Below are 13,754 nucleotides of genomic sequence, written 5' to 3' on the forward strand. Positions count from 1 at the left end.
TATGAACTTTCACTGTTCATAAAGAAAGACATACCTTGTGTTTTAACATTGTTCTTAGGTACAATTTTCTAAAAAAATTGTTAATAAATTTATTCCTAAAAAGAATATTACTGTGCATCTAAAGCAGTGTTTCCCAACCTTGGCAACTTGAAGATATTTGGACTTCAACTGGGGACTTCTGGGAGTTGAAATCCAAATATCTTCAAGTTGCCAAGGTTGGGAAACACTGATCTAAGGTATTTCTTAATGAAAAAAATGTTGTCATTTTTTTACACCAACAAGAAGAAAAAATCCCCAACTCATTTTATCTGTTAGCAGATAATTAAATTACAGTACATTTGTTCTGTATTTTTCTCAAGATAAATAAACACCCATGTATATATGAATAGGAATTAATTCAATAACTTTGCCAATATAATGTTGACATTGCTTGGTAGATAGCTAACAAATGTAGCAGAACTTTTATCATTTGTTGAATGAATTAATATATCTATTCTAAGGTACTCCTTTCTGTATTTTGTCTGAGAAGGTACTAACAACTTGTCCAGTGTAATTTGTGGCATTTTTATTCTTACTTCTATTATGGAAGTAAAGGAGGTGTAAATATAAGGTATCTCTATCTCATAGAGACTTTGTGCAGGCTATTTAGTCTCAACAAGATCATACATGATTTCAGTTTGTGTAATAGCAGTATATTTTTATTTGGTATGGGTTAATATTTCTGTTACTCAGCAAATGTGGAACAGACTAACTTAGAACAGAAATTTTCTTTGACTTTTTCAGAACATTTAATCAGAGTACACTCTTTCATGAATTGTATGGGGTGTATACCAAGCATATTGATATGAAACCAAAAATAAATGCTTATGTGCATTTTCTTAATAGCTTTGGATGTAACAATTTTAGTTTGTTCTGGCTCCTCTTTATGGATTATTGCATGGACTTACACATAGCCTCTCCACAGGATCTCTTCTCAGCACTAGTCAAAGGACCCACACGCACACCGTATGAAGATGGCCTCTTTTTATTTGACATCCAACTCCCCAATATCTATCCAGCTGTGCCCCCACTCTTCCGTTACCTCTCCCAGTGCAGTGGCAGGCTGAATCCCAATTTGTATGACAACGGAAAGGTTTGCGTAAGCCTTCTGGGCACTTGGATAGGCAAGGTAACAACTGCTGCTGACTTTTACTATAGTCCTCTTGGTCTGGGTTATTTGGTATCGTATTATAAACTGCATGCAATTGCAATACTTTCTTGCATGGTTTAACTCAAACTCAAACAGCAAGGTGGCTTACTCTATCTGCTGTTCAAAGATATATTTATAATCCACAATATTGTCCAACTATATGGGGTTTGTCTGTAGCTACCAGCTGTTTTAAAAAACCTACTGCAGGACCCATACATTTGGAATCTAGTTCTCATAATACTTTGGTTCAGACAAAATATAAATCTGAATGTAGCAAATGAAACTAACACCTGTTGTTAGAAAGGTGTTTAGTGCAATGCTTTTCCCTCCATCTACTCCCTCATAAAAATTGTATGAATGCTTACCACAGAACTATATTCCCATAATAAAAAAATGTTTTAAAATGTATTTTATGCAATAGAAATTTGTTTTAAATAATTTTTTAAAAAAATAAAGGGAACACTCAAATAACCCATCCTGAATGAATATTCTCATTGAATATGCTGTTCTGTACAAAGTTGAATGTGCACAACAGCAAGTGAAATTGATTGTCAATCAGTGTTGCTTCCTAAGTGGACAGTTTGATTTCACAGAAGTTTGAGTTACTTGGAGTTATATTGTGTTGTTTAAGTGTTTTATTTATTTATTTATTTATTTATTTATTCAATCGTTCATTCATTTATTTATTTATTTAAAGCAATGTATATTCCATGACTGTTCCTTATAGCACCTTCATTTTTATTACTGGTTTTCCAGTTGGATTAATCTTTGGTCTTTCAATGGGCATATTATAGAATTCAATCTTACAGAACATTAAGGGATTTTTTTATTAGAGATGTAAAGAAAAGTATCTATGCCATCCTTGGCCCAAAAGTTTGTTTTACCCAGAATCTCTGGACACTGATATCATTCATATGAGCAGTAATGTTATGGGTAGGAATGGAAGTCAACAGAGCATGGATCATTGCAAATGCCTTCTTCTTAAAATTTGCTGTGACTGCATTTTAATATTGGGTAGTCCTTGCTGTTGAACTAACTGCTTGCTCTTATTTGATGATTCCAGGGCACAGAGAGATGGACCAGTAAATCTAGCCTTCTCCAGGTGCTCATCTCAATCCAAGGTAAATTCCAGTAAGATGGTAGAAGAAAAGATCGGGTCAAAACCTACTGCAATAGGCAGAAAAAGGTTGTTCTCTGGCTGGCCAAGTTGTGGGTTGTTTTCCTTGCCCAGGAACAATGATATCCATGGCTATTTATTTCATGCCCTAAAAGCAAAGCCTCAGTCACCAGTGGGATATCTGCCAATATGGAGAATTGGCACCATTGAGCTTGTGGTTAGAAACAAAGAAATGCCAAGAGGTTTTGTTTTGTTTTGTTTTGCTATTCATGGATGCTCCATTACTGCCATTCTTGGCAGCTGTTCAGTTCACTTCTGTAAAAAGCAGTGCAGCAGTTACATGTAATTGAGAACCCTAGACCTTCATTACAAGGATCGGTTCGGAACACCTTTTGCATATACTATAAATCCTCAGGGATTTTTTCCCCAAAGTTTTTACTTTGTTCAAAAAAAATTAAAATACAAAACATCAAAATATTTTTTTAAAGATAGGAAAAAATACAAGAAAAAAGTGTATTTTAAAAAACCTAAAACTAATGCATATACACCTTACATTCTCCCTAGTTAAGTTCTGATTAATATAACATTAGTTTACCAACCCCTACGAAACAGGCCACAAAACTTTCAAACTGTTAAACTACTAATTCTACTTGCTAATTGTTAGCCTTCATCTATAAACTATATTAATAATAAAATGGTTAACAGTAAGAAACAGAGATTAGTAATTCAGACGTTGTATGTTTAGAAAATTAATAATTCAGACGTTGTATGTTTAGAAAACATACAACAGGCGTGTTTCTCATGAATATGGTGTTTCATCCATGTATAGGGTGCGTCTTCTGTGTTAGATTGTAACAGTATCTCCAAAAAAGTTAGGGGAGTTTGATTTTTTTTTATTTTTAAAAGCCAATTCCTCATATTAAGAAGATGTGTAAATTACCTAGTTTTGTTTAACAATGGGCAACATTAATTTGAACATCTAACTTGGCATAAAGAGAAACTATAAGAAAAAGCTGCAATTGGGCCTTTTTTTAGAAATATGTGAAAAAGTAAAAGCAAAAAAGCATTCGTCCAAAACTTAATGACCTTCATATTAAAATAGCATTTCTTCTGCATTCTTTTTCATATAATTTATTTTCTCCTCAAACAGCTCCCAAAAGGGAACATTTTGTCATTTTCCAAAATCTTGGACAGATTATATTGTAATGGCTTTTCATCATCCATGGTTCAGGAGTTCAACTTCATAAAATAATAAAACCCAGTAAATTGGGATTAATAATTCAATTTTGAAACAGTTGCATTTTAAATGAAGATTATTTTGATTTCCAGCCCTACTACTTTAAAAAATACTTTAAAGTAGTCTGAAAAATTGGTTTTCCAAAATAGAGAGCATTTGTTTCTCACTTTTATCTTAAATTCTAGTATATTTATTGTCCTGACGCATTTGTATATCCTGTTTCTTTTCCGATTATATTTTTAAGTAAAACATGCATGTTCGTTTCCAAATTATACATGTGCTAAATATCTCACACTATTTTCTACCTTCCTTTCCAAATTATACATGTGCTAAATATCTCACACTATTTTCTACCTTCCTTTCCCCTTCCCACTTTTTTTTTTTTTTACTACTAGGTCTTATCCTAGTCAATGAGCCTTATTACAATGAGGCTGGTTTTGACAGTGACCGGGGCTTACAAGAGGGCTATGAAAACAGCCGATGCTACAATGAAATGGCTCTGATCCGTGTGGTGCAGTCCATGATGCAGCTGCTGCGCAAGCCCGTGGAAGTCTTTGAGCAGGAGATCTATGAGCATTTCTGCTGTAATGGTTGGCGCCTGATCCACCGTATTGAGTCCTGGGTGGAGACCAATGAACTGGTCGAGAGGAGCCGTGATCACGCCGGTCTGGCAGAGTCTTCCTTTGCGCACTCAGCAGCCTGCGCTCTGGCCGAGAGTCCCGTAGACAGCATGGGGCCATTGGGAGAGCAAGAGGTAGGGGCTGCAGGAGCAGCTAGCCAACTCTCTGATGGCAAGGAGGAGCTGGAAGACTCCGGTTGCGGAATGTCAACAGTGGCCGCGAGTGACACCCACCCGTGTTCAGACTCTGAGAGCATGGGCCAGGCCAGAGAGGCGCATTTTGCCAGAGACGTGCCAGACGAGGGTAAAGCCGTTCAGGACTCTGCCGCTCAGCCAAGTGTGAAACCAAAGAAAAGGAGAAAGAGCTACAGGAGCTTTCTCCCTGAGAGGAGTGGCTACCCTGATATTGGGTTCCCCCTCTTTCCATTGTCTAAAGGGTTCATAAAAAGCATTCGTGGTGTCTTGCAGCAGTACCGGGCTGCCTTAGTAGAGGCTAGTATCCCCGAGTGGACGGAAGATAAATAATAATTTTAAAAAATCCAAGTTAGGAACAGACAGGCACACAGATCATTAGGGGGACACAGGGAGGAAGAACCTAGCAAAAGTTGTTAACAATAAATAGACTGTCTCACTGCACCCCTTCCTCCTTGGCTTGGTTTGTTATAGAGAAGCAGAATTCCATAACTCATTTCAGGCTGTCTTTTTAATCACATTCCAGATGCACAGGGTGGTGGAGCACACACGCAATCACTCCCCCACCCCCATTATCTCTCGCACAAATGACATTCCCCCTTGGGGTTCGGTTCTGTGAAATGAGGTGCTGTGGCCTTTCCATTTCAGAACTTGAGTGAAGTTGGGATTGGATCTTTCAGCTCCTAGTCAATGAAGTGATGACCCCTTCCTTGTTTTGAGTTCTTGGGTGCTGTGGATATTGCTGCCTTTGATTAAATTTTGAAAGGTCCTTATTCGGTATCTAGTTGGAAAACGTAATGCTGAAGTATTCTTCTACTGCCTGACCTAACTTCACTAAAGTCTGTTGATTAGAAGCAAATGAATAGCCTACATTTCTACTCTGCATCATTTTTAGTTATTTTCACTGATGACTATATCTATTGGAATTAAGGGGGACGTTCTGTGCGAAAGCCACCAAATGATAAATGTAAGCAGCTTGCTTTCCTTAATTGCTTAATCTCTTAATCATGAGGAGCAAGTAAGCACAAGGCAAGCGGTACTTGTTGAGAAGAGCACTTGGAATTTTGGGTCTGTCTTAAGTGTACGATAGCCTATCTTGTTCCACTTTGCCTTGAAGAGGATATAGTGCATATAGCATAGTTCACTGTTCTCTTGGATACACGAACATTACACAATTAAACTATGAACATTAAGGTACCTCAGAATGATTCTCTAAATACCGCATGGTGCAAACCATCATTTCTGAATTCCTGCTTTCACCTACGTGCTTGCAAAGTGGCAATTCTGCCTGACTCTATATCTCCATGGATTCATATCAACTCTGCAGCAACGAAGTCTACATTCTGGTAGACAGTGGGTCTCTCTAATCAAGCATCTCTAAATAAAATCACATCCTTTTCATTAATATTATTCATGGTTCCCAGATTCTGTATCATTTGCTTTAGCTGTTTCCAGGAATGGTATTGGGGCGAAGGAGTGGTTGCAGGAAAACGGTTGATTGAAAATGCAGGCCTCCCAACAAATTCTAGTTGGCTAGTGGTCCACATTCCTGCATTCAAAACAGAATTGTGTTCTATTTTTCATTTGGTGTTTCTTCCATCTTTGCATGGCTTCACATTTATTTGCCTTTATTATTCCTACTCTGATAACAACTTAAATGTCCCTCTTAGTCATCCTCCCAAGAGAATAATCCACTTGGAGAACAAGGGAGATGACACGAATCTTGTGTTGGCTTGGAGTGTAGTGGATGAATTATTTTAGTGTTGCAGAGTAACATTTGAGAAATAGCATTTGTCTATTGCAGTAGACAAGCTATCGGCCCAGGCAATTATGATTCAGAAGAAACCCCAACTTAATAAAAATTCAGAGTACTTAGATTGATATAGTGATCAGATGAGGTCAGGAATAGATTTTACCTGTTGCCTGGACTACCAAACCCACCATTAATTGTGTAGAAGGGCAATTCTGTTCCTAGGTATTGTCAGATGGTACCTCATGTTCCCCAGAGAGAATTAACCAGCTGCCTATCTTAACATAATGACCCTTTTCAAAAGCCTGCCTTTTTCCACATCATAATCATGTAAACTGCCCAGTTGGTTCCGAGACATGCTTTAATAAGGTGAGAGGAGCCACGAAAATGTTAATTATGCAAGCTACAGGGAAGCTACTTTTTCTCAAAACACCATGAAGGACTTGTCTGAATTGCTAGCACCCTGCCCCTGCGGAAGATTTTGCTTATTCTTTCCTCCTTGGAACCTGCCGACATCTTTTACATTCTCAAGCACTGTCCCTTTTATCCTTGCTGATCTTTGCCCTTACCAGTGGCATGCACAGATGTTTACATCCCCCCTACCCCCCCTTTTAGCTATTGAATAATGTGAAGCTCTAGATTATGCAGTTGCCACTGGGCATATTGCAGCCATGTAACATTTTGGGGTGTATGTCTGTAATCCACAGTGAGGAGACTGTCAGAGAGACAGACACTTATACATACACACCAAAAGCCAAAGCATGAGGCATATTGTTAGTTTTGAGATGGGCCACATGATTGTGATGTATAAATTAAAATCTATCTGTTAAGTGCTGGGGAGGGAAAGGGAAAAGAAATATTACTAAACTTTATAGACTTGATTCTGTACAGTATTTAAAACCGATGGAGCTGTCATATCGGGGGCAATGCTTAGGGGTATGTTACTTTTGCAGCTGTGAATGCTTGGTTGCTTACAATATATGTATAAAGTACTGTGTGATGAATCTTTTTTTACTGGCAAGTTTTGTTTGGCTAATTAAGATGCAGTAATAAAGGAGAGAAAGTGGCTTGCCGTTACATTCGCCGCTGTTCGTAGATTTGCCTATTCATGCTGTGTGTCGTTTCAGCTTGAAGCACCAGGTTCCCTGAAACTCTGAAAGGGATGTCAGCATGTCAAAAAGGTTTGAGTGACATATCTTTCCCAGGATCACCATTTACCTTGTAAGGCTTGTGAATGCTATAACAGGTTCATGAGGAGGGTTTCTCTGGAACCCTTTGTTTTCTCCTTTAAATTTTCAAGGTGCTAAACTCCACCATTTCCTCAATTTCAGTGCCATCTTTACTACAGTTAAAGCTTCAACAATTATTGTGCTGATTATCACAGAATCTGTAACTTCTGTGTATCAATATGCATATTACATCATATTCCTGTTTATGTATTTTGCAATCAGGAGGCTCTTTTTTCTCTCACTTTTGGTCAGTTTTGGGTAGGAGAAGCACATTTATGTCTCTCAGAGCATACGTAATTTTATGCAATACAGTTAATCGTGCATCTTTAAATTTGCACACAATTCCTTTTTTTTTTAAATCAAGGTGCATCAAAAGAATGTTAGAGAATTGTCATTTGGTGCAAAGAGACCCCTTAATGACTGATTTGTCACAATCTTCATCTCTGCTCTAGAAGACAACCTAAACTATTATGGAAAATACAAAAAGTAGAGTGATATACACTATCCTCAAACTAGAATAATGGCCTCATAAAATAAATATTGAAGAGGATGCACATACACAATATTGGGCTGTCTAGTTTCTGTCATCTGAAAGGCCTGGGAAGTAAAGCAATTGAGGCCTCCTACCCAAAAGAATTCATTCACTCTAGCACTTTTAAAAGCTGCTTCAAGCCTCTTTCTTTTCCCCTTTAATCACACAAGATGATATAGGTCAGGCACAAGCTTGCCTCATCAGGTGCATCATATGAAAACTAGATTTTGTCTGTGAAAACAGAATTTGGCTGTTTTGCCCTTTTTCTCTTGGAGCTGGGCATGCTGATAGAACTCATTTCTGAGTTTTAGTCTGCCCTGAATAATGGTTCATTGTTTTGAATCACAAATGTTTCCCCTAAGGCTGATACTTTCCTCAAAGTCACCCAAGCAGCAACTATTGGATTCCATGGCTTTAAAATGGCCGGTGGGCAAGTAGAATTCTCCTCATTGCTACCCCCCTTATTATGTTTAGCATGATGTTGCACTGGAAATTGGTTCTCTTATCTATGCCTGTATGTCCCAATGACCATTGTATGCTCTCTGCTCTATTTTTTTCCTTATAGACAGATTAACAATTGCTTGTATTGATATATTTATATGGCCTCTACATCCCAGTCTGTACTTCAAATACTTTTACACTGTGATTCTGCCTTGATTTGTAGTAACCAGCCTGGTAACTTAGCTGCTTCAACAAACCTAGTGTTTATCAAATACTGTATAAGATACATATGCCACCTCTTAAAGTATAGTCTCCACTATTTCCAATGTGGATACAAATGTGCTTTGCATTGTTTTTAAAATCTGTCAGAAGTCAGCCCAATATTAAACTGTTGAAATCCAAGTAGATGCTATGCAGACTTCAAGACTACTAAATTCTCTTGAGATAAATCTGCACATAGCAATATCAGGGGGATGCTATTCACAACTCAGTAAAAAAAGCTGTTCTCACTAATAGCCATTCAACTAATAGCCTACTAATGGCCAAAATGTGGCCATTAGTAGTAACATCTAGTAATAGATTTTAGATTATGACGTTATCACCTACTACAATGTGGGTGATAATGTCTACCATTACAAAGTTAGTGCCAGAATAAAATCCTGTATGGCAGATAGCAGCAGGAGGCCAACCTTGCTATTAAAAGCTAAGGAGGGTCAGGGAGGCTCTCCAATGGACTTGGGAGTTGAATAAACATCACCTGAAGGAGGCCATGATAAAGCAATTTTATATTCTTGCCAATAGCACTGCATAGACATATTTAAGTCACCAGGACTTAAACTGGCTTAAGTCACCAGTTTGATTCTATTTAAAGATACATTACATAACTTCAGATCTGATGCTTTCCTAGGATAGCAATCAATGCTATCTGATATATACAGTACATATAGAGATTTGTTTTTCCTCCAAATAGTTTTTGAGGACAGGGGCACTGCACATTTGTCTACTTTAATTTCATTATCAGTTTGGATTATAAAAGCTGCAGAGTTGGGGGATTTGTGGCAAATCTACCTCTGTAAATCCCTTTGGGACTGATCTGAAACTTCTGAACTCTTCACCAGGATCTGTCTCTACTTTTTGGAGGACACACACAAGTCTTCAAAGAATTGGATTCGGATGGATGAGTAGGAATTCTCAGTTCTGCTTCAAAAGCGCTTCCACAGCCCAAGTCTTACATTATGTTGTAAGTCCAATCATAAAGGTTTTGAATATAAATTGAAAGGAACTGTATAGTTAAAGAATCTCCAAATTCACCTTTATTAGAACAAGTTCTATACTGCTCAATCCAGAGATTCTGGGAAGGGCATGTTCTTTCTCTCCATTTTCCTTATTTTTAGATTGATACCAGCAGTTTGGGCTCTAATTGTAACTATAGATAGCCCTGACACCGCAACACTCTTCCCAAACATTCTGTGCTTTAACTATAAGTTGTCTGTACTGGCAGTTTAAAACGAAACAGCAGGCTACTATAAAAAGATGACCACTATTTTTTTTTTTGACATCTGCCTTTAATCTACTAATCTATAGTTTGTCAGATGGACTGTGTTACTACAAATATTAGCCAGGAATATATGCAAGGAAGGTGAATGCATAAAGGTGCCACTTTGGACACTTATGGAAATAACCTACAAGTTGCTGATCAAATGTGCATCTAATTGAAGAACTGTTGTGTCCTGAAGAAAGTTGGCTGGCTGTGTTTCAATTACCTACCTGCATTTGAATGATAAAGATGGTGAAATGTTACATTAGGCGCTTTGCCTTTTCATAAGAGCAATCCAAAATCACAGCATCGATGACAGACATTGGGGTGGGTTGTTTTTTTTTTGTCAAAATAGGTCTTTCATTTCTCCATAGGAATATAAGCAACTATACACAAGGCATGTATGTATGTGTTTTATACTGCTTACAAAATCATAAAATTGTCCTCCTGAATGGCAAAGGATTAAGACATCTTTATCCAGACAGGAAAGTATGGGAAGTGGCTTTGGTTTAATTTGAAGGCATACTTCTGCTACAGCAGTGCAAAGAGCGAGGGGACACTAAACTTGCCTCTTTTACTGCACAGCAGCTTAGGGAGAAGTCATGGGCAAGACAAACTCCTCCACTACTTGCATCGCAATTAAAAAGTTGCAGAAACAGACAATCTCTCCCTGAGAGGCATCCCTGTCAACAATGTTAATGATGTTTTGAATGCAGTAGATGCAGCGTTTGGGGATTTCTTCACAACTTTCCAGAGTGTCACAAAAAAACTTTCCAGTTTCTTCCTGATGCTCATTCAGGAGCCACTAATGATACGGGCTAGCCGGTTGTGTATTTGTCCTTGCACTGGCTCACATGTCAACACCTCGCCATCGACTGTCATAAACCCCTTGGGCTCCAGGGGCTCCAGCCTAAAGGCCTTTGCTGTCACGTAGTGGACATGAGGGCTGTTAAGAGCCAACTGGTTCCCTTTCTCCACGGCCATGAACAACTTGAGCATTCCCATGCGGGAGATGCCAGCCGTTACGTAGAAGAGATGGATGGCGTCATCAAACAGCTTGGCTGTGGGAGCTATAATGAAGTCCGTCCCCAGGTGGGATTGCTGAATGGCAACTATAGAAACAAATTCCTCCTCCGGGACGACGGTCCAATGCTTCGGAACAGGCTGCTCAAAGGGCACCAACAAGGCATCTTCCAGGGCGGAATCCTCCTTCAGGAGGGAAGATGCTGGCGAAGCGAGAGGGTTGGGAGATTTCCCGTTAGCAGTGGGGACCGGGTGAGGATGCTGCGGGGAGGGGCAGGCGTTCACCCCTGTAGGAGGCAAGGGATTTGAGGCAGAGCTTTGCGCTTCAGCTGGCAGGTAGGAGAGGCGGCCCTTGTAAAGTTGGAGTGAAGTGAGGAGCTGGAATGTGCCCACTGTAAAACGGGCACTACCCAATTTACGGTACCTCTCGCTGGTAATGTCCACGTCGGAGACAAAACCCCAGCCGAAGCTGAGGAAGGAGAAGAGATGCTTGCCTGAAGCCGTGCGGAGGGAAACGAGGTCCATGGGAGCATGCAGGCCTTTGCATAAGAAGTAGGTGCAGTTCCTCAACAGGTCCTCTTTTGCCACGTGACTTCTGCTGCAATGGGGGAAGAGAGGAAAGGGCAGCCTGGGTTAAAACATGGTTTCTTGAACAAGTCATTCCCTATGCCCTAGAAACCTTTTGGCCATAACATTGAGCTATAAACCCCAACGTATACTTGAAAATGTAGGACTCAATATTTTATTTATTTATAATTATTTTATTAATTAGATCTATGCCGCCTTCCTAAACCAACACAGGGCAGCATACAACATAATAAATACAGTACAAATTTGTAGAAATCCAATATTAAAATACTAAAAAACTAAAAAATTCTAAAACCCCATTTATCCTAACACAATCATCCACATTTGTCTAGTCTAGCCACTCATAACATCGGGCAAAATTAGGTCTCATCATTCATGGCTCCCCATGCCCGCCGGCAGAGATGAGCCTTCAACACTGTGGAGGGAGAGGGCGGTACGTATCTCCAGAGGGAGTTCATTCCAAAGGGCTGGGGCCACCACAGAGAAGGCTCTTCCCCTAAATCCCGCCAGATGACATTGTCTGGCCGATGGGACCTGGAGAAGGCTGACTGGGACCTAACTGGCCGCTAGGATACATGAGGCAGAAGATGGTCTCGAAAGTAGTCTGGTCCTAAGCCATGTAGGGAATTATATGTCATAACCAACACTTTGAATTGTGCCTGGAGACCAATCAGCAACCAATATCATACTAAGTCAAAACTAGACAAGCCACTTCATTACTTAGTGGGATGTATAAGCCCACCCATGGAGAGAAATATAAAGTATCATAGAAAACTAGCCCAAGACTACTATTCCAATGTGCTTAGACTTACTTCATAGGGCTTTTACAGCCATAAGCAGCTAAGCATAAGCATATACTAAAAAACATGACCGACATTAAAGCAGCCTCCTCTCTATATATTACAGGCCCCCAGCTGACTTCTGCTCCTTAATGCCGAAGTTGCACAACATGCATCCTAAATCTCTCCAAATCATGTTGACAGTGGGCTTGTAGGTGTGCTCCTCACAAGCCAGAAAGAAAGATCAGTGCTTCTCTTTGAAGGCAGCTGCTTCTAGGATCATCACAATACTTCAAAGGTTCTTGATAAATGACCTCTTACAATTGCCTTTAGCTAGAAACCTCTTCCAGGCACCCAAATAAGATCTGAGATGCCATTGTCACAGCAGTAACAGTTTAAGCTAGAGACGAAACTTGTCTACGAGTCCTCCTTGAATATTAGCCATGAATGTGCACAGCATCATGCTTGCAAGTGATCTGTTCGACTTCTAGGAGCTGACAGGTCTTCCAATATTTTCCTCTTTTTAACTTGAAGAAAAAAGCACCTACGTTTTCAGCAGAGAAAGGAAGGGTGAAGAGATGCAGAAAAGACCATCTTCACAAAAGCAACAACAGACTTCCATGCCACCATAAACAAAAATCCAAAACAGGGCATTGCTGTCATGAATTGTCCCCATGTTGATGCCACATTTAAAAGCAACCTTCTCACTGGAATTCTCATAACCTTAACTTTCCCTCTAACAAATACACTGCTCAAAGAAATAAAGGGAACACTCAAACACTCATCCTAGATTTGAATGAATGAAATATTCTCATTGAATACTTTGCACAAAGTTGAATGTGCACAACAGCATGTGAAATTTATTGTCAATCAGTGTTGCTTCCTAAGTGGACAGTTTGATTTCACAGACGTTTGATTTGTTTAAGTGTTCCCTTTATTTATTTATTTTGAGCAGTGTATAACCAGAGTTCAAAGAGACTTGGTAGTTGCATTTGATTTCAGGGAGGCTTCATCACTGCCATTCTAGAACCCTTACATTGATTCTGTATAGATTTGAGATGGAAGCAACAGTATGTGAAGATGAAAGTGAAGGCAAAACTTCTAGAAGACAAAGTCAGCCCCCTGCTTAGGCATATAGCTATGTTAAGGCAGCACCTTTCTTAGGCTTATTGATGGCTTTCAAAAGGAGTTTGTTGTAAGCATTCAGTGAGAGCCAGTTTGATATAGTAGTTAAAACCTGGAAGACCCTGAGTTCTAATACAGTCCTAGAAGGAAGCCAGCTGGGTGACATTCAGTCATGCTAAGCTGTGGAAGGGGGCCAAGGCAAACCATTTCCACAAAATCTTGCCAAGAAACTGTATTGACTTGTCCAGGTAGTCGCCAGGAGTCAACGCTGACTCAAAAGCATGCATGCGCGCACACAAAGAAAGCATTCAGGAAGCTCAATCAAAGCATTGCCTTAAAGGAGATGTCCGACATGATTGGTCGTTCAGTTTAAACATAATTCTGGAATGAGAACAA

General features: G+C 39.5%; 2 protein-coding genes across 4 annotated transcripts in view; one reads left to right on the forward strand and one right to left on the reverse strand.

Moving 5' to 3' along the window:
* UBE2O (ubiquitin conjugating enzyme E2 O) overlaps positions 1-7,181 on the forward strand; it is a 93,307-nt gene extending 86,126 nt beyond the window's left edge. For both annotated transcript variants that reach the window (XM_070739879.1, XM_070739880.1), the window contains exons 17-19: positions 965-1,168; positions 2,253-2,310; positions 3,939-7,181. In XM_070739879.1, the coding sequence (XP_070595980.1) occupies positions 965-1,168; positions 2,253-2,310; positions 3,939-4,687 (1,011 nt within the window). In that variant the 3' untranslated portion in view covers positions 4,688-7,181. The remainder of the gene's footprint in view (positions 1-964; positions 1,169-2,252; positions 2,311-3,938) is intronic.
* A 2,668-nt stretch (positions 7,182-9,849) lies between these two features.
* The window catches only part of SPHK1 (sphingosine kinase 1), a 52,106-nt gene continuing 48,201 nt past the window's right edge, over positions 9,850-13,754 (reverse strand). Inside the window, exon 5 of one of the 2 annotated variants that reach the window (XM_070739881.1) lies at positions 9,850-11,464. In XM_070739881.1, the coding sequence (XP_070595982.1) occupies positions 10,639-11,464 (826 nt within the window). In that variant the 3' untranslated portion in view covers positions 9,850-10,638. The remainder of the gene's footprint in view (positions 11,465-13,754) is intronic. The other variant, XM_070739882.1, reaches the window with a different exon arrangement.

This window comes from Erythrolamprus reginae, chromosome 2 (genome assembly GCF_031021105.1).
Source record: "Erythrolamprus reginae isolate rEryReg1 chromosome 2, rEryReg1.hap1, whole genome shotgun sequence".
NCBI classification, from domain to species: domain Eukaryota; kingdom Metazoa; phylum Chordata; class Lepidosauria; order Squamata; family Dipsadidae; genus Erythrolamprus; species Erythrolamprus reginae.